Here is a 27956-nt window from a genome sequence, read left to right on the forward strand (position 1 = left end):
AAGGTGTACCGAATAAATGCAGACAATGTCATATTTATGAGCAAGTCAAGTCTGTTAACAGTAAAACAGCTGATCCTAACGCATGTCTGCAGCAGTCATAACGCACATTGTCTAAGCGAAGTGATACAACACTACACTACACTATACTACTTAATAACAGTTGAGGTAGGTAACAGTATTCTTTTTTTTAGCAGGAAACAAAATCGATTTACGTTAAGGCTCAGCTGTCATTTTGTAAATCATGGGTCGTGATCATATCCTATTTTTTTGTGTTCGTTCTCAAAAACCTTCGTAATTTGATTATTCAGACAGACCATCGATATCTGTGTCGTGCAGTAATAACATAGATACCAATATTGGTAATAACTAAAGAAAATTCAAAAATATGCACTCAAGTGACCTCAAATTTTGGCAGTGCTGTGTGCGACGCAATACTGTTTACATGTTTTTAGACAAAAGTATCCAAATAGATTGTTGGGTATAACCCAGAACAGCATGGCTAGTTCTAGATTCTTGATTTAAAAAACACATTTTTGAAAGGGCATGATCTTTTTAACACCTGCATCTGGCATCTGCAGCATGGAATAGAATTTCTGATTTTTGAATGTGTAAAAATTAAATATTTATCTAAAGTGGGAAAACTTATTTAATATGTATGTCTCCATATGTTTATCATTTTGTATGATTTAAACAGCTTATCTCTGTGTGAACATTTTCTACGTTTTAAATAACTCATTTGGGAAACCATATCTACAATATACTTTTGACCAGTGTTGGAAATGCGTGTCATATGTAATATATATCTGTCACTGGACATTAGCCTGACACCTTGTTCTGCTCATTAATTTCAATTGGGCCAATACAAGCTTTAAGCTCATTTCCTGGCCATCCGGATAAAGGCAAGTCAAGGTAAATCATTAATGAAATTGTAACATGCAAAAGATCACATATATATGTAATCACTGACCTTTGGGCATGCATGCCTGCTGCTGATGGCATTCCCTACAATGTAATGTGAATAAAGATCTGTGACACAGATTCATTCCAAAAGTTCAACATGTCACTAGAGTCCACTCCCTCACCAGGTGATAAGTGTACAAAACTACAAGCTGATGGGGTATTCAACCTTGCCTGTGTAAAAATGTATCTATGGTATGTTGCCTGGCCTTGTCAAACAACTTACAGGCTAAGGTTGCTCAAAGCTTTGTCATCTTACCTGGTGTATACATTTGAATAGTCTTGTCATGTCAGTCAAATATTTGTCATCTTACCTTATACCCAGTGAATATGTTTGTAAAGCCTTGTCAGCCAAAGCTTTGTCATCTTATCACTCTTTATATCTACATGGCCTGGCCTTGCCTATCTACTTACACAGCTGAAATACAAAGCTTTGTCATCTTACCTGGTGTATACATTTGAATAGTCTTGTCATGTTAGTCAAATATTTGTCATCTTACCTTATACCCAGTGAATATGTTTGTAAAGCCTTGTCAGCCAAAGCTTTGTCATCTTATCACTCTTTATATCTACATGGCCTGGCCTTGCCTATCTACTTACACAGCTGAGATACAAATATTTGTCAACTTAAATTCAATGACTTATTTTAAAACTATGTATTTTCGACTTTTCTGTCTACAGTTAAAATATTTGAATCCTTTACTAATACTCATGCAGATCAGTGAATTTAAATTTATCAAAAAGAAAACAAAATGTGGTACGAAATTTAAACTTTTTTTTTGCATTAAATTTAAGCTTTGAACAACTTTGAAATTGAATACAGTTCATGAGATCAATAATTATATAAGTAACTTTCAACAACTTGAAAGACAGAATTTGGTTTAATTTATTAGGTTGAACTAGTGTCCTATCAACCTCTGTGTATTTCATATATGCATGTGTGATGATCAAGACATCATGTAGGTGTATTTACCTCTTTGTAGTAGCGCAGGTCAGATGCCGACTTTAGGGTGCTACCTCACTGAAAAACCCAGCACAGTATTCCACCTGGTCATATTATACTGACAACTGGTTGTTGCCATAACATCAATTAGCGATAGCTTATATATCTACTGTGTTTCAAAGAAGAATTACCAGATAATTAACAAGTTAACAAATTTTTATTTTCCAGTATATTTGCCAAAGATTTTAAACTCATAATCAATACAAGCTGTAGGAAGATACAGGATGATTGGTTGATGACCAAAAACTTGAAAATATTTATGCGTTTCCTGACATTTTATACAATGTGTTAAGAAAAAGCAATTAAGCCCCTGCATGTGCCTCTTGTTTATGTTTCTAGTCTGACCTGATCAAAGACTGAGCCTGTAACATCCTGCCTGGTGAGCAGGTGCTAACAAAGAATATTTAGTTTGTTTAAGGTCAGAGTATGAGGGGTTGAGTTTCCCATACTTGCATTGTTACTGCAGCTGTCCATTAGGTACATACATGCATATCACCTAGATTTACTTTAAGCATTTTATATATCTAATAATTACCTAACAATATATTTGTGCAGGGCTCGAATGGAAAGTATCTTACTTGCAAAGAACATTCTAAACAGCCACTACCTTGAGGGATGTAAACTTGCCAATATCATGATCTTGAAGTTGAACAATTAAGTAGTCTTAAAGATGGTCATCCTTAATTTCAACCCCCTAAGATGTCATATTTAAAGACACTAATTAAACATCTGAATCCAGAGAATTCACCCCTGTAGTATCCCCATCCTTTTTTATGAAGTAATATTTGGATGTGTTGGTATTTTAAAAATATATTAAATACAAAATTAAAAATGATTTTCCCTTTGAATACCAAATACATTTCACGAGTGTTAGCTAGGCACAAGTGAAAAATGTTGGTTATTAATATTTGCCGTATAAATTTAGAAAAATTATGTAAACCCTGGTAAATATATATGTATATTAAATTTACCTATAGAATTGTTACTGTCATTGTAACCCAAGGCTTCTTGTATTACGTGCATCTTTGCACAAACCATTCTCATTTCAGATTGTGCAGTTATTTGTTATCTGTCTAGATAAAGGCTTTAAGTGCAGTCTAGATTACCTGATTGTGTCCCAGAATAAGTTTTGTAGCGGCACAATTGCCTCAGGTGTAGATGCTATTGAGAAAATAGTTTTGTAGTCAGTAAGAATGAACTATAAATTATATCACCTTTTCTGCAATGTCCATTCATAAAAGATTCATATATATTTGTCTTCAAATTGTAACTTGATCACCCAGGACTTTTATCTGTATTGTATATTGACTTTAGATGGAACCCTCCTGAAACCTTTCTGCCAACACTATTCTGTTATTGCCACTCCTGTCAGATGTCAAAGTACAATATATATATAGATACCAGATTGTTTTATGAAACTGGTATATCACGACAGGTTGTTACAGTTATATCAAAGGAAATAACAAATGATCTCACTGGAGAGGTTATCTCCTGCCGAACTAGCTGTGTATATGTATACACCATGGTATAGGTCTATATTTGGGAGGAGAGGCTACTAGAATATCTGATTATGTGTCTGTTATCTTGTAGACAACTATTCATCCAAGTTTTTATGAAACTTTACTGATGTTGTCATCATTTTCTAAAGCTGTGCACCTGTGCTTATGTTTTCATTCAGCTATTTCATGGGAGTTATGCCCCTTTACAGAATTACTTTTGCAAAGTTTTCTGCAGATGATTCAGACCCTCAGAATATATATGGTCGTGTCTTTTCAGTATATTTTTAATTTTCCATTGTGAAAATTATAAGTTTTCAATCTTAGAGGATATATTTTTTGTTTGAGCATGGTTTCACATCCTTGCAGCAGATTTATGAAAATGAATTCCTTGGGAGAAGCCACTGAAATGAGAAAGTAGTAAAGTGAGAAGAAATTTGATATTTTCAATGTCCACAAAGCAGAGGACACAGAAGACAGCCCCTGATTCTGCAGGTTCTCCCCATTAGTCGCCTCTTACAATAACGGGCAGTGGGACAGAGCTGGCCTATTCTTTCCCTGAGTCTGCGCGGCTTCATAGAGGATAAGAATACCTGACACCGTTTTGAAATTAACTTTACATGTACCAATGTATAAAAAAGAATTTCCTGTTGTAATACATTGTAGTTACCTTAACAATATCTAACATAGCAACAAAATCATAACGATGCAATAATTAAAACCAAGAAAGTGCATGTCACTTGCTTTAATAGAATGTTGATGGGGGTTTTATTGGAGGGAGGGGAGGGGCAAAATGATGTAACATGATTGTTTTTGTGCAGGAGATGTCAAAATAATGGGATCCAGGTGAAACAAAGATGTGATGATAGATCTATGTTGCTTTGTCACTAAATGTATGATACATGTATATGCACCTAGATGTACAACCTTAATATGTATCAAGGTTACTGTTTGATGCTTCAGGAGTAAACACTGGCAGACATAAGGCTGTAGGGTGGTGTTGATGACATTCCCTGGTTACCGTCATGTCTGTGGTATACAGAACCAGATTCTATACTAATTAGTCAGTGTTTATTGCGTTCAGTCTCCTCCCGTCCCTGTTCTTCCTCAAATGTCAAATGGTATTATGTAATCCCAGCCGAAGTACTTAGGAAGATATACACTGTCATCTTGTATTCAGGCCAAATAAACAATGTATGTTTCCTTCATGAACTAAAATGTTTCAATCTAGACAAGTACACATAGTCTCTTTGTTATTGAATGTGAAATGTGTGCTGATTGATGAAAACTTGATTGATGTATTATTGGTTGGGAAGATGAAATAAACACATATAATATACAGCAGTGTTCCCTGCATTTAACAGAGTCCTGTAACATGGAGAATGAAAACATAACTGGGCTTGGCCAGGATTTGAACTCTGCACTTCAGAACTTGAAACAGTAGCTCTAAACAACTGAGTCAGCACTCATAGGGGCTCTCTGTTTTGATGACTTCCATGGTACTTTAACTGTGCAAGATGATGTAATAAAACTTTATCATAGGCCGTTAATCAATTGCAACCAACCTAATTATCTGCCCCTGCCCTCAACCCTGGTAATTCTGAACAATATGTATTATAATAGTTATGTATACTTTGGTGTAAGGTTTATACTAAAGATGCTGGAAATAATTATATTTAACGGGGAAAAAAAGAAGTAAAATGACAGGAAACAGATACATGTTTGTTATATAAAACAAGGCGCAATAATGTCATTAATATGTTTGGGTGACGTCCATGACACACTTCGTTGTGTAAGATGATCACCTAGACAACAAGCCGTGGTATGTGTATCACATGTTACACTTCTAAACAGGTGCAGGTGTCAACAGGTGCAGGACTTGTTTACTACAGATAAACGATAAACCAAAGCATAACAGGGAAAGAAAAGTACATAGTCGCTTTATTGATTAAGGATCCCTGCTCCACTTCAGGCAAAACATTAGAGAGCTCCATCTTACAGTTATATAATTACCTCCCCTTAATTTTGTGTTTTGGATGTATACTGTAGTACTGGGAATAACGGTATGGAACTTCCTCTGATATGTTAGCTCAGCTAGTTATGACAACTGTATTGTGCTTGGAGGACCTGGGTTCAAATCCTTAGCTAGCCTTATTCATTATATTTTTACTTGCAGACCATAGTTATTGATTTTTTTTTATTTCATCTTCATTCTTGCTTATTTTTTCATAAAAGTTAAGTGAGATATGACTTATTTTTAAAAACGAATTATTAAAGATATTGTTTCTGGTTGATCACCCATTCACCCTTAAAAAAATACAATTTGTTTTACACTTTACCTAAGACATAAGCTTTACCATTAGTATTAGGACCTAGTTACTCTAAATGACCTAATAGCAGGTGTTTTACCAATGTAAGACTTTGATACTTTACCTAAAGACATGGTAGCTATACAAGTTTGTTTGTGTTTTATATCCTATTAACAACTAGGGTCATTTAAGAAAATGTCAGGTTTTGTTGGTTGAGGAAAGCCGAAGTTCCCGGAGAAAAACCCCGACCTCGAGCCAGTTTACCTGGTATGTAGGCCTCAAACCCACAACCAATTGGTGGAGGGCTAGTGATCCAGATGTTTAGACACCTTATATAATTAACCACTTGGCCACTGCGGCCCCTAGTTGACTTTGTTACGGAACCAAAAGACAGGATATCTTTCATAATAATTATTACAATCTGGAAGGACATAATCCAACCTTTACCTGTTAGTGTTGCCCTTGTACTTGTAGGTATTTTTTGTTTCTGGGGTTTTTGACTAGAAACATTTGTTAACAAACTGTTTTGTTTGTAAGGTGATGATTAACTTAGTATCACTTCACAGAAATGAAACACTTCGCAGGTGTATAATTAACACAGGTATGAGCTACGTATACAAGTACCATATAATACATTGTTCTATAGGGAATATTATTTCCCAATGTCCTTAGATAAATGTATTCATCATGTACATTCATAAGTGACTGTACTGTTATACAGTGTATAGATTGTAATCTTCTAGAACTTAAAAATTGTATGTATCAAAATGATAAATCTTCACTTTGGTTGGATATCACACAATTTTCTCCCACCCTTCACAGGCATGTCTCCCGTTTTAGCCGGGAAAGATCAGCTTGTCACCCCCTAGTGGGAGATAGCCTTGTGTAGATTAGCACGTGTTCAATTGTGACGTCATAAAATGTGTCACCGGTAATGGTGACATCATCAAAAGTGAATGACGATATGCATACCCCAGGGGACATGTGTTTTTGTTTACAAACATACCAGGCTACTGTCGTTGGAGTTGTGACTGAAATAATAGGATGGGAGAAAAATAATCATCCCCTTCCTTGAGGGTGTAACAGAGAAATCTCCAACCCTTGGGGTGATTTTTGTTGGTTGTCTAACCCAAAAACATCATTCCACGTGTAGGAGATTTCTCTGTCACACCCTCAAGGTAGGGGAAGATTCTGTTAATCATGCAGATTCAAAATTTGATGTCAATTTTTGTTTGATACATGTAATAAAGAACAATTGTAGAGATGTAATATTGGATATATTTCACTCATTAACTCATACATGCAATACTCAAGACACTTAATTGTCAGTTAACACATGTACATGTGTGTGGTATTGTCTGTTTAGCACCCCCATATTTTTACAATATTTTCAAACACCAAGGGTGCTATTTAGAATAAATACTGTATTTTAGCCCAGTTTAAAAACCTCCAAAAATAAAGTAAAGTTAATCGCAAGTATTATACCTCAATTGCTTTGCTTGCATCATTAAACCAATAAAATGTGACCTGTTCAGTCCCACTGGGGCACTATGCTCTAGTGACATCTCCCAGGGTAATCAAGACTTTAACTAAGTTATGTACTAGGTATATAAAATGTAGGGTAGTCAAGTTGTATCAAACGCCTGACTCTTGATCTGTCTCTATTGATCTATAAGTTCACTAACCTCCTACACGGTAAATTATAGTAGTATACTAAGTCTTAGCTTTTTATGCTGTCACCTATAGATAACCGAAAATAGTTTGGATGAACCATTTATTTGCTCAGGTCTACCTAGCTATTTAAATTGATACTAGCGGATGTATCTGGTATATGCCTTAGTCTGATTAAACTTTGATAAATGGAAATTGTGTCATTGACCTATCGGCCTTAAATGACCTTAAGGCATACTTTAAAAAAATAATCAAACTTCATTCTTGTTGAACTTTGAAACTTTGTTCCTTCGGATTTTCATACTTGTAACTTATATATATGTTTTAAAGTTTGTGGGGTAGTGGGGAAAATGTGTAATAATTAATTAAATTAAACTGGTATAATTGTATCCTAATTGATCATTCTAAAACAAATTATATACATATGTATAAAGTTATATATACACTGGACTTAAATCACAATAAAAGTTATATATACACTGAACTTAATTCACAATAAAAGTTATATATACACTGAACTAAATAATTCACAATAAAAGTTATATATACACTGAACTTAATTCACAGTAAAAGTTATATAATACACTGAACTTATTTCACAATAAAAGTTATATATACACTGAACTTAATTCACAGTAAAAGTTATATATACACTGAACTAAATAATTCACAATAAAAGTTATATATACACTGAACTTAATTCACAATAAAAGTTATATATACACTGAACTTAATTCACAGTAAAAGTTATATATACATTGGAATCACAATAAAAGTTATATATACACTGAACTTAATTCACAATAAAAGTTATATATACACTGAACTTAATTCACATGAAAGTTATATATACACTGAACTATATATACACTGAACTTAATTCACAATAAAAGTTATATATACACTGAACTATACATACATTGAACTTAATTCACAATAAAAGTTATATATACACTGAACTTAATTCACAATAAAAGTTATATATACACTGAACTTAATTCACAATAAAAGTTATATATACACTGAACTTAATTCACAATAAAAGTTATATATACACTGAACTTAATTCACAATAAAAGTTATATATACACTGAACTTAATTCACAATAAAAGTTATATATACACTGAACTTAATTCACAATAAAAGTTATATATACACTGAACTTAATTCACAATAAAAGTTATATATACACTGAACTTAATTCACAATAAAAGTTATATATACACTGAACTTAATTCACAATAAAAGTTATATATACACTGAACTTAATTCACAATAAAAGTTATATATACACTGAACTTAATTCACAATAAAAGTTATATATACACTGAACTTAATTCACAATAAAAGTTATATATACACTGAACTTAATTCACAATAAAAGTTATATATACACTGAACTTAATTCACAATAAAAGTTATATATACACTGAACTTAATTCACAATAAAAGTTATATATACACTGAACTTAATTCACAATAAAAGTTATATAATACACTGAACTATATATACATTGAACTTAATTCACAATAAAAGTTATAGGCCTATAATACACTGAACTTAATTCACAATAAAGGGCTCCAACTCACAACACGTTTACAATGTATATTACAATATGGGTAGTTATAAGATGTGTTTGATGTACACAGAATTTATGCATCAGTTCTAAGGATTGATCAAACAAGCAAAATATTTTATTTGATGCTGGTTTAGAATATTTACAGGAACACAAAATCTATATAGATGTTTGTGCTATTTATAGAAATACGGGAATGTTCAAAATATTTTCTACATTCATCACAAAGTGGCGGTTGCGATCATGTGTGTATCTACACTGTAGCTAAGACGTCCATGAGTGTAGGTTTGTTCTGTAAAGCTACACATGTTTTACAAAGTGTGGATTCATGTGTACCATTTACATGTAAAGTAAATATAAACAGAGTAAGTGTTAAGAACGGAAACCTAATCTATCATGATCAGCTGGTGTGTCTAAGCTTATATACTGGGGCAGGTGGGCTGACGATACAGGTGAGCTGACGAAACATTTTAATTCACTGAGCGGTATTTCTTTGTACACAGAGGGAGTGTCATCCAAAAAGGATTGGCTTTATTTTCTTACTGACCCGGCTAGTGTACTAGTCACAGGAGAAGTTCAATTTGAATTTGGATTTATTTTTCACCAAATTAAGGAAGGTATGTAGCTAGGCTAGTCATTTTCACCTAGCATAATGTAATCATATTTGTTTAAAAATTGCTTTATATTGTTGTAGGTGTACTTTTGAAATGATGCATATTTGTGAATTGGGGGATTAATATTTCAGAATATTTGTTATTTTTTGCAGTCTTTAGTGGTTATCATTTAGTACCACATAAATTATATACCACAACTTACAATAATATACCATCACATTCAATTTGGATTATAAATAACATTATGCAAGACGATACATTAAAGTTTGAATTTGGGTAAAGTCTACTTCATTGTACAGGATTACTAAATACAAGTACACTGTATATATATATGAGGTATGTACCCCGATATATATCTGTAGGTATGCCAGAGTGTCACGGCCCAGAACAATAACAGTGAACACTTCATTAACTATGTATATCGTTTACCAATATAGTAATAGGATGTGGACATATGGTGGTCATAGACAATTGAGAATGCCTTATTGATTTTGGTTGTGTAGATATACTTGTATGCTTATAAAGTCCCCTCTGCTACTAACAATTGGGACTAAAGGTTTGTAATCAGCCGTCTGCAGTCGGTTGATTCATCACTTTCACTGAGGCATATCTCATATATCCTGTAATTTGCAATTACCACTGTGCATGTGAGTATTTTTTGGATGGAGGAGTGCTGCTTACTGAAATAGGGCATAACTCTACACTGTATGTATAGTGTTCAAAAGTGGGAGACTTGTGGATTGGTGAAATACTTTGCCTTGTTAATAGATGAGATGAACTACAGTATAATCTGGAAAACTTAATGTATATCCATATCTCTAAAACTTGATCTTACAAAAGTACTGTAGTCGTTCTATTGGTGTTTGGTTATATAATTATGACAGACCAACATTTGGATAATCATGGTGAAGTGCTTGCTAGATCTGTCGAGAATTTGTATAATAATTTCTATGTTTTTGTGTATTTTCAGGTGATTTGTTAACCACTGAAATCTAAATCTACTGATATATATACACCATGTTGACTCCGGAGACCACGCCGTCGTCACCGACCAAGAGAGATCACTCTGGAAATTTTGTTGCTATGAATGGTTCTTCTACACATATTGATGGAGGAAACAGCAAAATGCATGTGTACAAACGACAGCCCTCACACAGGTAATTCAAACTATATTACCAATGACACTCTTCACACATTTTTCCAACACTTAAGTGTACAAACGACAGCCCTCATACAGGTAATTCAAGCTATACTACAAACAACAGCTCTTACACAGGTCATTCAAAACTATAGTGTACAAACAATACCCCTCACACAGGTAATTCAAAACTCTAGTTTATAAACAACTGCCCTCACACAGGTAAATCAAAACTCTAGTGTACAAACAACTGCCCTCACACAGGTAAATCAAAACTCAAGTGTGCAAACAACTGCCCTCACACAGGTAAATCAAAACTCTAGTTAATAAATAACTGCATGCCCCTCACACAGGTAAATCAAAACCCTTGTGTGCAAACAACTGCCCTCACATAGGTAAATAAAAACTCAAGTGTGCAAACAACTGCCCTCACACAGGTAATCAAAACGCTCATGAACAAACAACTGCCATCACACAGGTAAATCAAAACTCAAGTGTACAAACAATACCCCTCACCCAGGTAAATAAAAACTCTAGTGTACAAACAATACCCCTCACACAAGTAAATCAAAAATCTAGTTTATAAACAACTGCCCTCACTCAGGTAAATCAAAACTCTAGTGTACAAACAATACCCCTCACCCAGGTAAATCAAAACTCTAGTGTACAAACAATACCCCTCACACAAGTAAATCAAAACTCTAGTTTATAAACAACTGCCCTCACACAGGTAAATCAAAACTCTAGTGTACAAACAACTGCTCTCACACAGGTAAATCAAAATCAAGTGTGCAAACAACTGCCCTCACACAGGTAAATCAAAACTCTAGTGTACAAACGACAGCTCTCACACAGGTAATTCAAGCTATACTACAAACAACAGCTCTTACACAGGTCATTCAAAACTATAGTGTACAAACAATACCCCTCACACAGGTAATTCAAAAGTCTAGTTTATAAACAACTGCCCTCACACAGGTAAATCAAAACTCTAGTGTACAAACAACTGCCCTCACACAGGTAAATCAAAACTCAAGTGTACAAACAACTGCCCTCACACAGGTAAATCAAAACTCAAGTTTGCAAACAACTGCAATCACACTGGTTAATCAAAACTCTAGTTTATAAATAACTGCATGCCCTCACACAGGTAAATCAAAACCCTTGTGTGCAAACAACTGCCCTCACACAGGTAAATCAAAACTCAAGTGTACAAACAATAGCCCTCACACAGTTAGTTCAAAACTCAAGTGTAAAAACAATACCCCTCACACAGGTAACTCAAAACTCTAGTGTACAAGCAACTGCCATCACACAGGTAAATCAAAACTCTCATGTACAAACAACTGCCCTCACACAGGTAAATCAAAACTCTAGTTTATAAATAACTGCATGCCCTTACACAGGTAAATCAAAACTCTAGTTTATAAATAACTGCCCTCACACAGGTAAATCAAAACTCTCATGTACAAACAATTGCCCTAACAAAGGTAATTCAAAACTCCAGTGTGCAATCAATACCCCTCACACAAGTAAATCAAAACTCTAGTGTACAAACAATACCCTTCACACAGGGGTAACTCAAAACTCTAGTGTACAAACAATACCCCTCATACAAGTAAATCAAAACTCTAGTGTACAAACAATACCCCTCACACAGGTAACTCAAAACTCTAGTGTACAAGCAACTGGCCTCACACAGGTAAATCAAAACTCTTGTGTACAAACAACAGCTCGCACGGCACTCACACGGGTTATTGAAACAGTAAATTGATTGTAGTACACATTCTGGAAAAATATGTCTGGTATTTCATATCATTATGTATATTTATTTTTTTCACTCAAATTATGAAAACATAACACATCATCAATTCAGCCATTATGTATAAAACTGTATATTAACAACCGACACACAAATCAGCATATTTATAAAAACAATCGTCCTCTCATATGTGTAAAATAACACAGGTAACTCCTTATAAGGGAGGCATTTTACAGGTAAGACACAAGGGCTCAGTCAGGTAACCTATTTTAAAGGTAAGAGAAGGGGGCTCAGTCAATTGGCTCAACCAATTGGCCGTCAAATAATGTAGATTTGGCTGTCAAGCCTTTACAAAAGGATGATTGTTTTTGTAACATCTAATCTGATGATCATGATGTATGGTGATTTTTTTCCTGTAAACTATGATATACATGTAAACGATGGTTCATTTCTTGATTGATGGATGAAATGTTGTGTAATAAATTCAGGGTGTTTCATCGTTATATCCTCGATTTTGACAGGTATTGCCCATGGTGACTCGATTTTGACAGGTATTGCCCATGGTGACTCGATTTGTCCCCTGAAACATAGAATGTAGAATTCATCATCTTTTTGATGACAGAACAAGTAGACCTATTTTGTACCTTACTCATGTGTATACAATACATGTATGATATTGAAATTAGTCTGTGATGTTACATGATAATAAAGAATCTCAGGAATGACAATGTTTTTGTTGGACAGGATATTTGTAAACCGAGCCTTACATTTGGAGAAGATCTCTGTGTATGGATTTGACATGGATTACACTCTAGCAGGTCAGTATTTACAGGTTAATTTTCTCATGTCTGTTATCTTATAATCCAAAAAGATAATTTCCTTTTCCAGTTTTCATTTTTCATTTCACTTATAGAACGTGACAGGACATGGACAAGTTATACTTTAACTGACTGATTTGTTCTGTTGACAGTCCGCCTAGCCATCTGAAACATGTAAACTAATAAACCTTACATTTATGGAATTCTTGGTGTTGACGCTCCTTTACTTACCTACTTGTATTCACTGATTATAAAGTAAATAAAAAGCTAGCTATAGGCTATTTGTAGTTAGATGTTGTTCAATTTAGTTTAGTTCATTTTTTAATGATATTTTTTAAAGCAAAATACTCTTCTTTTGTCTAGTGTACAAATCATCAGAATATGAAGCCATGGGATTTAATATGTTGAAAGAGAGGCTGGTAACTATTGGATACCCAGAGGCAATTAAAGAGTTTGTATATGATCCTACATTTGCATGCAGGTAACTATCAAACCTATTTTTTTCTGATTACCCGGGGTATATGTCTTTGTATTATTTTAATCTTACCATCATTGCATGCATATCCTTTAAAGAATTCGGTATAATTTGTATCCAAAACACGTTAACTCGTCTTTAAATTAGCGAGTAGATTATTTACAATACACATGGTCGAATTGAAAACACTTTGATGATTTTGTGCATCCCTCCTTCTAAATATTTCGTGAATTTTAATGTTAATTCCTGGCGTTTCTGTTCCAGAGGATTGTGGTTTGACAAACAGTATGGAAACCTGTTAAAGGTGGATGCTTATGGTAACATTTTAGTCTGTGTTCATGGGTTCAAGTTTTTAAAAGGGTAAGTTCAATCAATATTGTTCATATATATAGCTGGCTATCATTTCTGTCCTTATCTAAATACATAATGCTTATTTCCTGTAGTTTTTTTCTTAGTACTTTTGTTTTCAAACTTGTCTTTTCAATATTTTATAAACAATTGTAGTCATTGTTACCTGGTATTAACTGTGAAACTAAGGTAACACAGTACATTTCAGTTTAGAAATTGTAGTCCTAGATAATATTATTTTGAGATTGTTTAATTTAGGAAATGAACATATAAACTTCAGTCGTGAACTTCAAGTAATAGAAAAAAGTTTCAGATTATTGTTGAGACTGTCACAAGAAAGGAAACGAGATCTAAAAAATGTTAAAAGAGTTTAGCTTTGATTAACCCTTTCACCACTGTAGACCATAATGGACTCGTCCAGATCAATGTATAGAAGAGTCTACCAAATTAAAGTTACCTAGGGGTGAAAGGGTTAACATAGTTCTGCAATAATTGAAGGTTTGTTAATATTTCTGTATTTTAATTTAGACATGAAGTGTCAAAGCTTTACCCAAACAAGTTCATACAGCTGGATGAAAACAGGATTTATGTATTAAATACTCTCTTTAACCTGCCAGGTAGGTCATCTCAATTTATAATGTAGCATGCATCTTTTAAAAATTTGATATTGGAATATTAATGTGCAAAAAACATGGAGAATTCTTCAGTCTGTAACGTTATTCTAAGTTTTTTGTAACAAATTTGGTTATTCAAAGATTTGATTAATAAAATTGTATTGGTTTACTTAAACAGCACATTGAAATAAATGAAATATCAGTAAAAAAAGTTGAACTATTTAATACTTAATACAAATATCTAAAATAAACTTTTCGTTTTACCACAGAGACCTATATGATTGCTTGTGTCATTAACTATTTCAACTCCAGCAAGGATTACGTAAGGTGAGCATCCAAATGTTTCTGTTGCTTTGATAATTCAATATTTACTGTTCACTGTACCTCTTAATTAAGGAAACAGAGCTAAGCATACCAACACACTGACACACTGTATCATATATAACACACATCTTAGTACTATACATACATCGTATTACAAGACCAACACATCCCTGCTAGTACTATGTAGGCAGCCTCTCAGTCAAGAAACCCTGTCCTGCACATAATCTTCTAGCTTTCAGGTGAATACTGAGTCATGGTAAGCCAATGGTTGTAAGGTTTAACCCTCCTGGATATCTAGAAGTTCTAAATAGTATTAGGTCTCTTAAGGTCTCATTTTGTTTGATGGCATTCATGGCCATATAATTATAATTGTTTAATCATACTTTTTAACTTATCATGTAAAAGCTGTTACCATTATTGGCTAAAAACTATAAGAAAGTTATCATCAATATTGTATCAAGTTTTACAGGTTTTCACTAATAAATATGTACATTTTGGTTGATATTTTATATATGATTAAGTACAACTATAGATATGTCAACACACGTATATAGGTATGTGACTTTTATAACACAATTATTTTTTGTTATTAAAAGTCTTTTAACATTTTGTGCAATAATTCTTCAATAATTGGTGATGTAGAATTGTTTTATGTATTATCACATCTATACCTGAAGGAGGATTGTGATGACTGTTTCGGTTATCCTCATCCTTCCCATCCTGCACACCCACCAATTACACACGCTACGATATCCTGCACACACGCACATGTCATATTTCAAAGGCATGTCAAGTTACCTGCTAAATTCAGTACTGTATACACATTTTTTTAATCAAATACTGAAACAATTTTTCAAAAACACACATTCCACTATACATATACAGTCATACAATTTATCTCAAAGTTTCCGAAATTGTATAAAAAAAACTTTGAAATAATCAAAGTATTGAAGAAGGCATTCAAAGACCTAGTAAGGACAGAACAATTGCTGTAGTCCAAAACTTGTTTGACTGTATAGCATATTTTGTTGGGGGCTCTTTCTTAGGTGTGTAAAGAGGAAAAGGGAAACTACATTGAAGAAATCAATGCATTGAATAAAAACTGTTAGTTTAAACATCACTTGATGCTGGCATTTCCTCTATATACACAAATGAAAGAACCTGTTTTTCCCGAATCCTGTCTTAAAAGGAGGTTAACAGATAATCAAACGTTGGATTGTCATAATATATATTTGCATCATAGAACGCGATGTATTTGGCAGGTCGGACTTTCCCTTGGCAACGATGCCTCACTGCCTGGGGGCACAGCCAAATGCCAAATAAGGGTGCACGTGACTGCCCTCATTAGTAAGTGGTCAGGTAAGGTGTGCAGGTGTCGAGGCCGACCTTTGACCCTGAACAATAACACCCTACCCTTGTTACCTCACAAGGGGGTAATCACAGATAGAAATTATTCCCAACCTGTCAAGTGATTATGATTGTTCATCTTTGCAGAAAAAAGTTTCAGAAACTTAATACAATACTATAAAACTTCATATCATGTATATCAAATAAAAGAAAAATACTGTATTTAAATCAGGTCTGAAATTGTATACATCAGAAAGTCTTGATTTATTAACCTATAAGTTTATTCATTTGACTTATACTTATTACTGTCTTATAACTAAGTGAAGTTTTCAGTCAGCAATGTTTTTTGATGTATTTACTGAAAACAACAGACTTAGTGTTAATTAAGTTTTTATCTGTGGTGCTTGCCCTGTGAAGGTGATACATGTACTTATATATACACACACTGGAACTCCTGATCTTTGATCTAACTGGACAAAACTAGATCCTATGTGTGCCAAAACAGCATGAGCCTGTTGTTCAATATTTTTGCATTTTATTGTTGCATGTAACATGATAGAGATTTAATCTGACCAAACCACCACGGTCACAATGAATGTTTGTGAAAATTGTGGGAAACTATAAATCGTACTGCTACATGTATATGTCTGTTGTTTTTAAAATTAGCCAATAGATGGCAACAAAACTCTTTCAAAAATGATGATTAGAACCAAATTAGAAACAGCCTAAAGTACTTTTTATCAAAATCATTCTATGCATTAAAAAATAATATGGGCATATTTGTATTATTAGCTCACCTGGTCCAAAGGACCAAGGTGAGCTTATGCCATACCCCGGCGTCCGTCCGTCCGTCGTCCATACGTCAACAATCAATTTAAACGACTTCTTCTTCTTAACCACTGATTGGAATTCAACTAAATTTGACCGGAAGCATCCTTAGGTAGTGGGGATTCAAAATTGTACAAATGGTTTGGCTGACACCCAAGGGGGCTCAGGGGCGGAGCCAAAAGGGGTCAATTTTGCTATATTGATTTAAGCGACTTCTCCTCTGGAACTAATTAGAGGTGGATATCAACCATATTTGACTGTAAGCATCCCTAGGTAGTTGAGATTCAAAATTGTACAAATGGTGGGGCTGACCCCCTAGGGGGCTGAGGGGCAAGGCCAAAAAGGGTTATTTGGCTAAACTGCTTAAAACGACTTCTTCTGTAGAACTATGCCATGGATATCGATCATATTTGGTGGGAAGCATTCATGGGAGACAGGGATTCAAAATGTACAAATGGTGTGGCTAACCACAAGGGGCTCAGGGGCGGGGCCAAAAGGTGTTATTTGGCTATACTCTGCTTTAAGCGACTTCTTCTCTGGAACTAAGCGATGGATATCAACCATATTTGACTGGAAGCATCCCTAGGTAGTGGGGATTCAAAATTGTACAAATGGAGGGGCTAACCCCCCAGGGGGCTTAGGGGCGGGGCCACAAGGGGTGATTTGGCTATATTTCTACAAACGACTTCTTCTGTAGAACTATGCACTGGATATCAATCATATTTGATCAAAAGCATTCATGGGATGCAGGGATTCAAAATTGTACAAATGGTATTGCTGCTCCCTAAGGAGGCTGAGAGGTGGGGCACAAAAGGTGTCAATTTTGCTATATTGCTTTAAGCGACTTCTTATCTGGAACTAAGAGATGGATATCAACCATATTTGACAGGAAGCATCCCTAGGTAGTGGAGATTCAAAATTGTACAAATGATGGGGCTGACCCCCCTGGCTAAGGGGTGGGGCCAAAAAAGGTTTATTACTTGGAAATGGTTGAAATCCCCACTGTATAACCATATATACAATTGCTGGGTATAAAGAGAAGAATGCACATCTTTTTCCAGGATGTCCCTAGAGTCTGGCCCCACCCTATCAGACATAGTCCGCCGGTCATAACTTCGAAACGGTTGAGATCCCCACCACAAAACGATATATACAAATGCTGGGCATAAAGAGACGAATGTAGTCATGATATAAGAATGGACCCTGGGGTCTGACCAAACCCCTAGGGAACTAGTTTCTTCGTCACAACTTGGAAACAGTTGAGATCCCCATCCTATAACCGTATAAACAATTGCTGAGTATAAAGAGATGACTGCACATATGCTTCCAGGATGGCCTTGGGGTCTGCCCCATCCTTGGAAACTTAACCCCTGGGTCATAACTTTGAAATGGTTAAGATCCCCACTCCAAAACTATGCATTCAATTGTTGGGAATAAAGAGACGAATGCAGTCATGATATTAGAATTGACCCTAGGGTTTGCCCCACCCTTGCAGACTTAATCCTTGGGTGATAACTTCGAAACAGTTGAGATGCCCAACCCAAAACTATAAATACAAATGCTGGGCATGAAAAATCTAATACAGATATGCTACAAGGATTGGCCTTGAGGTCTGGCATATTCCCTTGCCCTTGGATCTCATTTGGAGAATATTTTGCAATGCTTTCTTAGATATCCAGGTGAGCGATACAGGCCCTTTGGGCCTCTTGTTTTTCTTCAAGTTCTAGCCAATTGAAAGTCCCCAAAATAATGTTGAATGAGAACTTATCATAATGACCATGTAATATGTATGCACACATCAATCCATCCCTCTAACATACATAAGGTGAAGGGTATATTTCGACTGTATATATATATATACAGGATCAACTATTCAACGTTCTCTTCTGTAAGAGTTGCCTCCCTTCCCAGTACGGAAACTAGTATATGAGTGTTAGCTTCTTGTTAACAGAATGGGAGCTGTGATTGTACAAAACAATATATATTATAATGACACAAAATATAAAAAATATCTGTTGCTTGATTATAAATATGAAAACAACAGGAGGAAGTCATCTGTATTTTTTTTGTGCCTTGTCAATATAAGGTACTGAATATTTATTATTAATTTCTTAAAACATTGACTCATTTATAAATTATCCAAATTTATCTAAGAAGATTTAGGCACTTTTACTTAAAATTCAGCTGATATCCGCGATAAAAATTGTCGAACAATATCACTACATCATAGTTGATGCTGACATTACAGTGAAAACATGTCATGACCCAATACATCGAAAAGTAGGACTTTCAGTAATTTATAACCAGAAAGTAAAGAAAGGATTAAATGTAGCTAATAACCTATCTTAAGAGTACTTGAATGTATGACTTTGTATTAAAGGAAATTAGCATTCACTCATACATAGTCAGATTTGTTCATGATTTGGATTTACTTGCAAGATTCAATGATATTCAGTATATGCTGTGAACTTTTGATTCAATAATATGCAACCATTTCTGAAGTCACTGAATGAGTGTCATTGTTATTCTTACTTTACAGGACGCAAACTGGGGTAAAGTGCAATGACCTGTTTATGTCATACCAATCAATATTTCAAGATCTGCGAGCTTCTGTAGACTGGGTCCATGATCAAGTGAGTGTTTTGTAAATAAGTTTTTTTGTAGCTGTACAAAATTAAATCTGTTTAGAAAGAAGACTACCCAATTAATTGTCATAGAGATTGTAATATCACTGTGCTTATCAGACCATCAGTTCTACAAGTTCAGTTATAATGGATTTCAAAATTTTAATTCATTCATATTTTTTTGTAAATTTGTAAATTTTAACTATAAATTTAATAAATTGATATAACACCTGATTCAAAAGATTATGTTCAAGGCCCAAGTTTTTAAATGCTCAATGTACATATCAAACATGTCGCAACATTTCAAGACTGTAGTGTCCCTCTGTCAAGCTATGACTGAGTGAACAGTAGGTCGTGAAATGTTTTGACACATTTAATGTGTATAAAAAATAGTTTGATGTTACATTTTTCCAAACTGCTGAATCTTACTAATGACTGCAATATTCATAATCCTCGGGTTTTAGGGTAACTTGAAGAAAGACACAGTAGAGAACCCGGAAAAGTTTGTACATAAAGACAGAAGGCTTCCACTCTTACTCAACAGGTAATTTGTGTATGAAAAAAATACATTATGTATTTTTGATTCCCCGATCGGACGTGAAAAGGTATGGGGTCACTTGCCCGACCATGTGGGTTTTCCCCGGGTATTCCGGTTTCCTCCCACAGTAAGACGTCACCCCTGCACGCTAAAATCCGGCCCAACAAGAGTGATTTATATAAGATGAAATAACTTGTGTCATAATTGTTGTAAAATAAATAAAGTTTGTATTTTTATACATAATGTCTTGAATATGTATACCACTGCAGCTATTTTGTATTTTTTGTGATGTTTTTTACTTTCATTGAGATCATTTAGGTATTGGGTCACCTGCCCAACCACGTAGGTTTTCTCTGGGTACTCAAGGCCAAAAAGAGGGATTAATATTGAAACAATTTGTTGCATAACTGTTGTAAAATGCAACAAAAAATATAATTATATCTATTAATGTTTCAGAAAAGTGGTGGCAATTTCTTTTTCATATATTCATGATTAATATTTTGTTTAAAGAAGCAGTCTTGCCATTGTGGACTTAGATAATCAGTTCCATGATGTCATAGCTTCATGTGTTGTAGTGGACATGGTTATTGTCATATCATCCCTGGAATTATAGCATTCCATGTATGTGTATAAACATAAATGATAAGGTGTTGTGTTACAGAATGAGAGAGTATGGTGCCAAGACTATGATCATCACAAACAGTGACTACACCTACAGCAATGTAAGTACAGGTATATCAACATCTCCTCATACTGTGGTAGGCTGTCTAGTGACAACATCTCCTCACACTGTGGAAGGCTGTCTAGTGACAACATCTCATCATACTGTGGTAGGCTATCTAGTGACAACATCTCCTCATACTGTGGTAGGCAGTCTAGTGACAACATCTCCTCATACTGTGGTAGGCAGTCTAGTGACAACATCTCCTCATACTGTGGTAGGCTATCTAATGACAACATCTCCTCATACTGTGGTAGGCTGTCTAGGGACAACATTTCATCATATTGTGGTAGGCTGTCTAGTGACAACATCTCCTCACACTGTGGTAGGCTGTCTAGTTACTACATCTCATCATACTGTGGTAGGCTGTCTAGTGACAACATCTACTCACACTGTGGTAGGCTGTCTAGTGACAACATCTCATCAGACTGTGGTAGGCTGTCTAATGACAACATCTCCTCATACTGTGGTAGGCTTTCTAGTGACAACATCTCCTCATACTGTGGTAGGCTATCTAATGACAACATCTCCTCATACTGTGGTAGGCTGTCTAATGACAACATCTCCTCATACTGTGGTAGGCTTTCTAGTGACAACATCTCCTCATACTGTGGTAGGCTTTCTAGTGACAACATCTCCTCATACTGTGGTAGGCAGTCTAGTGACAACATCTCCTCATACTGTGGTAGGCTATCTAGTGACAACATCTCCTCATCCTGTGGTAGGCTTTCTAGTGACAACATCTCCTCATACTGTGGTAGGCTTTCTAGTGACAACATCTCCTCATACTAGGCTGTCTAGTGACAACATCTGCTCATACTGTGGTAGGCTGTCTAGTGACAACATCTCTTCACACTGTGGTAGGCTGTCTAGTGACAACATCTCATACTGTGGCAGGCTGTCTAGTGACAACATCTCCTCATACTGTGGGAGGCTGTCTAGTGACAACATCTCATCATACTGTGGTAGGCTATCTGGTGACAACATCTCCTCATACTGTGGTAGGCTGTCTATTGACAACATCTCATCATACTGTGGTAGGCTGTCTGTTGACAACATCTCCTCATACTGTGGTAGGCTGTCTAATGACAACATCTCTTCACACTGTGGTAGGCTGTCTAGTGACAACATCTCCTCACCCTGTGGTAGGCTGTCTAGTGACAACATCTCATCATACTTTGGTAGGCTGTCTATTGACAACATCTCATCATACTGTGGTAGGCTGTCTAATGACAACATCTCCTCATACTGTGGTAGGCTTTCTAGTGACAACATCTCCTCATACTAGGCTGTCTAGTGACAACATCTGCTCATACTGTGGTAGGCTGTCTAGTGACAACATCTCTTCTCACTGTGGTAGGCTGTCTAGTGACAACATCTCATACTGTGGCAGGCTGTCTAGTGACAACATCTCCTCATACTGTGGGAGGCTGTCTAGTGACAACATCTCCTCATACTGTGGGAGGCTGTCTAGTGACAACATCTCCTCATACTGTGGGAGGCTGTCTAGTGACAACATCTCCTCATACTGTGGGAGGCTGTCTAGTGACAACATCTCCTCATACTGTGGTAGGCTGTCTAGTGATAACATCTCCTCATACTGCGATAGGCTGTCTAGTGACAACATCTCCTCATACTGTGGTAGGCTGTCTAGTGACAACATCTCTTCACACTGTGGTAGGCTGTCTAGTGACAACATCTCATACTGTGGTAGGCTGTCTAGTGACAACATCTCCTCATACTGTGGTAGGCTGTCTAGTGACAACATCTCCTCATACTGTGGAAGGCTGTCTAGTGACAACATCTCCTCATACTGTGGTAGGCTGTCTAGTCACTGGTTGTGGTGACATAATTAGCTAGGACAAGTTTCCTTTAGCTCCATTGGCAGAGCAGTTGAAAAGTAATAGATCGGTAGTTTCTGGCTTCCTAGTGGAGACTCTCTGGAAAAGTTATGTTAATATAAAGATACGTCAATATCAACCACTAGAGAGAGTCCCAGTCTCATGGAAAAGTTACGTCAATATCTTCGACTAGAGGGCACCCTAGTCTTAAATCACCACTGTCTTATAATTAAAAATGTAATTAGAAGTGACTAATGGATTGTTGTACAACAAAGAACAACTGATACTGGGGCATCCTCATGTGCACAACAATTGAACAGATGTAGGTGGTTCACCTTGATTCATTCCTACAACACCTGACCTAGTTAATCACACTCTGAATAATTTGGCAACCGATTGATAGAAAGTTTGTATACAGCCTTAATTCAAGACATGTAAAACTAACACTACATCTTCAGGAAAGAAAAAAATTATCCTTGAAATATTCAGATAAAGGTTTTAAAATGTTGCTTAAGACGTAAAATGGGCTTAGTTTGCTTGTATCTTTTTATGTTTTCTCATTATAGAGATTAAAATGATTTCTTCTTTTCCAGAAAATCATGGAGTACCTCCTAGACTTCCCAGATGTAAGTACAATGTGTTAAACATGGTTTTAATTGATCCAATCCCACTCATTACCAACCAACTAATAATTCTCAAAATCAGCAATATTTATGTGTAAAAGATCAATGTAATCGGTTCAAATAATTCAATTCCAAAGACGTCATACTGAGTAATGGTACATGGAATCAACATATAATGAGTAGAAAATATAGAATAAAAATAACACACATGTATAAAATGCTTTGTGATGAATTTACTATGTAAGAAAATCGAGCATTGTAATTACAGTACCACTGTTTCCATTCTAGGGCCTACTTTACCAATGTATTATCTGTGAGTTATGTCCCTTAGAACAGAGCTCCCTTGATTCCTAAACATTTTGTTATGGATTGGCTTTGATCAATATTACTCTATTTTAGATTGACTTTTAGTAGTTTTGCTTTGAGATATTCATCAGTTTATGATTTCATTCACCATTGACAGCTTCCTAAGAGAGATTGGACCTCATACTTTGACATAGTGGTTGTGAGTGCAAAGAAACCGCTGTTTTTCAAAGAAGGAACCATCATGAGGAAAGTGGACAGAGTATGTAATCCCGTTTTATAAGTGGATGTTTCTTGCCATAAAATCTCATCAAATATGATACACCTTAAAAAACTAGGATTTTAGATGTAAATATTAAAAGATGATGTTGTTTAATATATTTGTAAAATCAATGTTTCCAGACTAAAGGGAAATGTATCATGTCATTGTCTTTCAAGCACTGGTAATATCTTTAAAGGACTGGTAATATTATTAAAGACTTTTTTTTAATTCAAATTTTATCATAATAAATTCCTAATTTGATTTTTCTTTTACTAACTATACAGTTGTAGTTTTATCCAGGAAATGTTGTTTTATTAAGTCCTAATTTATTGATGTTATGTCCCTGTAAACAGTAAATAAATGACTTGCTGATGTTTTGTATCACAGGAGACAGGTAAACTAAGCCTCGGTCACCACCTCGGACCACTGAAGCAGGGCTGTGTGTACTCCGGGGGTACGTACTACTATTGTATAAAAACATTTTATTTTGACTCAATACAAGACAAAAAATAATGAATAATGGTTTTGCATTTTCATAATTTTGAACCAGTTTATAGTAGAATCCTTGAAGTTTGTAGCATCTCCTAACTGACAAAAAACTATGTTGCATGTTTTGGTGTGTTTTAAGTTTTTCCAACCTTATTGATTTAAAGGGGCTGGTCGGGGAAAAAATGTCATATTTGCTAAAATGACATACACATGTTTAAAATACCTTCTTCTGAAATATACCGATTCAAATTTTGCTGAAATTCACTCCCTAAGAGTAAAAAATATAATCATATTAAAGAAATCCTAAATCGTCACATGACAGTCTAAAACTCTCAATTGACCCAGATCAGTGATGTAATTTTACCGCACGCGCGTCATCAACAAGGCCAAATGTTAAACATCGCGGCGAATGAAAAAGATGCATACAAAAGTCATGACAGGCACGAGGTATCAATACCGTTATATATAACAACAACATATAGGTAGGAATACTACACTTGCATCATACATGACCTTTGAAAACAATTATTTACGTATAGTATTGCTGTCTTGTCCGCTTGTTGAGTCGGACATGGCTGATAGACGGCGTGCTGTTGTCGTTATCTTCACTGCCACACTTTCGAAACAACCACGTGACATATATAAATAGATCTGCTCTAAATTTACGCGGGGCTTCCCTGAGATTTCAGTGGTCAAAACTGGACATTGCAAGCAGATCTCGACCATCATATTGCCGTGGTATAACTTTTGGAAGGCCAGAGAACGCATTTAGACCCATTTATTTTGTAATTTTTTCCCCAACCAGCCCCTTTAAGCTTGACCCTGAAATTATTTTTTTATCTTTTTTTAACTTTTTTTAACTTTTTTAACATAATCAATAAAACAAAATCAAGTTTATTTATAATGTTAAACCATGTGAAAACTTGTGTTGTGTTGATTGGCTTTATTTCAACAAGTTCAATCTGTTTTAACTAAAAATGGATTGCTGTATTCCAGGTTCCTGTGACCAGATTTCTCAGATGTTGGGGGTGAATGGTAAGAATGTCCTCTATGTTGGGGACCACATCTTCGGAGACATCCTGCGATCTAAAAAAGAATGGGGCTGGAGGACTTTCCTTGTGGTTCCCGAGCTTCAACAGGAAGTACGGGTTTGGACAGAGAAGAGGGCATTGTTTGAACGTCTCGAAAGTTTGGAGTGTGAAATGGGGGAGAAATACAGGTAAGCTTCATATATTGATAGTCTGGAGTGTGAAATGTTGAAAATGTGAAGTATTAAATTTAAATTGAGATATGGTTAGTCCAACCTCGTAGCATAAATCAGGCAGAATTCTTGCTATTCGCAAATATTGTTGCATGGAAGTTGTTTTGATAAGAATTCTACTGTGCAGAGGAAATATTTAAGTTGTGCTGTCTTTTGCTTTCTTATTATAGAATTTCAAAATTTCATAAAACGCTGATGTTGTGTGTTACAGAAATTTAGATAGCAGCCACATGGAGAAGCCAGATATCCACAGCATACAGAGAGCTATGATGGTAGGCACGCCTCTTAAATACTTTCACAAAATAAGCGCAGGAAACAGAAATGACAGATTGTCTCCCCTTATCATATCTTTACTATTTATACAGTGTGTTACAACAATTAGTCCTTAAAGTTTCTACTACCGGTACTTCACTAAATGTTAAAATAAAAATGTCAACTCATTGTTTTGCTTTTATTTTGGTCAGAATATTAGCCTGATGAGAGTACTATATAACATGCCTGGCTCAGCCTGATAAATATTAATAAGAATTTTTTTTTAAATAATGCAAATTTTATTTTTTCGTTTTAGGAAACAGTCCATGAGCTTGACCAATCCTATGGAGTGCTTGGCAGCCTGTTCAGGAGTGGTAAGTTTTCATCACCTGTAGGGATTTTTAATGAGGGAAACAGATTTATCATCTGATTCTTGAAAACCATGCTTTATTTATAAAGGTGTTTCAGCAAGAACTTAAGAGAGTATGTTTTCAGTGATTTTAATTGACATATATAACATACTGATTGGTGTATTGATGGGAAAGTGTTGTGAAACTATTTCTATGGTTTTATTACCGGTATGTCAGTGGTGGTCAAGGTGGAGTACATGTGTAAACTGTGGATTTTCTTGTCAAGTTTACTGTGCCTTAATTGATTTCCATCATGGACATATCACCATAGTGAGTGCTGGAAGTGTCACTTTGATTACTAGCGACATGCCGTGGACTTCTAGAAGTCACTTTGGTAAACAGTGTACGGATCTGATCAGTCAATGTACACAATAGTTACATAGCAATGTATACAAAAACTACTAAAAGTTTAATTAATTTGGTAATAATCCTGAAATCCCTGTCTGTAAAAACAATATGATATCAATAATACTATGTGTACAGTGTTAGTATAACACAGGGGTTCTTTAACTTTGAGGTGTTGAGTTGATGAGATCGTTTTGTATGAAACAGGTTCCCGACCGACGTTCTTTGCCTCCCAGGTCCAGCGATATGCAGACATCTACTGCGGAGACTGGTTAAACATGCTTCACTACCCATTCACCTACATGTTCCGTGCTCCTTCCATGCTGGTGAGTGGAATTTCTGTTGGTTGCTTACATTGGATAATGGATTTATTGAGAATTTTCAAAATTTATTAATCGTAATTCCGGCTGTTTAACAGTGTAATAACACTATCACATAAACTTTCCATATGAAACGTGTTATATATATATTGCCTATTGTCTAGACAAACCCAAAACTGGTGGTATTTTCTTTACATTAGTGTTGTACATGTCTTACAGATGCCCCACGAATCGACCGTTGGACACGATCTCTCCTTTGAGGTAGACCATGGTGAGATGTCTAACCAAAGACTAAACAGCTTTGCAACAGATTCAAATTCAAAACTCACAAACGGCGTGCATCCCCGCGCCGACAGACCAACAAAGGTCACACATCACCACGATGATGACGATTTTGATGAGGAGACCAGCAGTACAGGGAGTGATTGAATTGAATGACCTTTTGAACTTTGACTGTTAAATATATACCTTTGATGACGACAACAACGATATTGAATTACTGTATGACAAATCAATATTTAATCAGGTGAATTTCCTTGACAGTGGCTTAGTACATTACTTGTTACTGATGGTGATCATTTTCCTTAGTACATTACTTGTTACTGATGATGATCATTTTACTTAGTACATTACTTGTTACTGATGGTGATCATTTTACTTAGGAGTTGATGTAATTATGTCTCAA

The 27956-nt window shown here is 35.3% G+C and overlaps 2 protein-coding genes across 4 annotated transcripts in view; one reads left to right on the top strand and one right to left on the bottom strand.

The window, feature by feature from the left end:
- The window catches only part of LOC110449759 (U5 small nuclear ribonucleoprotein 200 kDa helicase-like), a 33789-nt gene extending 33480 nt beyond the window's left edge, over positions 1-309 (bottom strand). Inside the window, exon 1 of the mRNA XM_021496815.1 lies at positions 213-309. The gene's annotated coding sequence lies outside the window, so the exon portion shown is untranslated. The remainder of the gene's footprint in view (positions 1-212) is intronic.
- On the top strand, positions 14-27935 carry LOC110449760 (cytosolic purine 5'-nucleotidase-like). Of its 3 annotated transcripts, none has more exons than XM_021496816.1 (18): positions 14-165; positions 10599-10785; positions 13273-13346; positions 13710-13827; positions 14086-14181; positions 14698-14786; positions 15053-15110; positions 19822-19915; positions 20371-20450; positions 21106-21166; positions 23600-23632; positions 24093-24194; positions 24582-24648; positions 25680-25902; positions 26156-26216; positions 26513-26570; positions 27159-27277; positions 27491-27935. In XM_021496816.1, exons 2-18 carry the CDS (start codon positions 10646-10648, stop codon positions 27698-27700), a joined length of 1683 nt encoding a protein of 560 aa, XP_021352491.1. In that variant the 5' UTR covers positions 14-165; positions 10599-10645; the 3' UTR covers positions 27701-27935. The 3 variants fall into 3 exon arrangements, with proteins under 3 accessions (XP_021352491.1, XP_021352493.1, XP_021352492.1); XM_021496818.1 differs by lacking the exon at positions 14-165 and adding an exon at positions 9259-9466; XM_021496817.1 differs by lacking the exon at positions 14-165 and adding an exon at positions 9481-9631.
- Positions 27936-27956: the final 21 nt, after the last annotated feature.

Source organism: Mizuhopecten yessoensis, unplaced genomic scaffold (assembly GCF_002113885.1).
Source record: "Mizuhopecten yessoensis strain PY_sf001 unplaced genomic scaffold, ASM211388v2 scaffold4819, whole genome shotgun sequence".
Taxonomy (NCBI): Eukaryota; Metazoa; Mollusca; class Bivalvia; order Pectinida; family Pectinidae; genus Mizuhopecten; species Mizuhopecten yessoensis.

What these genes read in the sequence shown, in the direction of transcription:
- LOC110449760 (XM_021496816.1), top strand. Translation starts at nt 10,646, where the DNA reads ATGTTGACTCCGGAGACCACGCCGTCGTCACCGACCAAGAGAGATCAC. An exon ending in CTTCCACTCTTACTCAACAG is followed by an intron (nt 20,451 to 21,105) that starts GTAATTTGTGTA and finishes GTTGTGTTACAG; the next exon opens with AATGAGAGAGTATGGTGCCA. An exon ending in GAAATGGGGGAGAAATACAG is followed by an intron (nt 25,903 to 26,155) that starts GTAAGCTTCATA and finishes TGTGTGTTACAG; the next exon opens with AAATTTAGATAGCAGCCACA.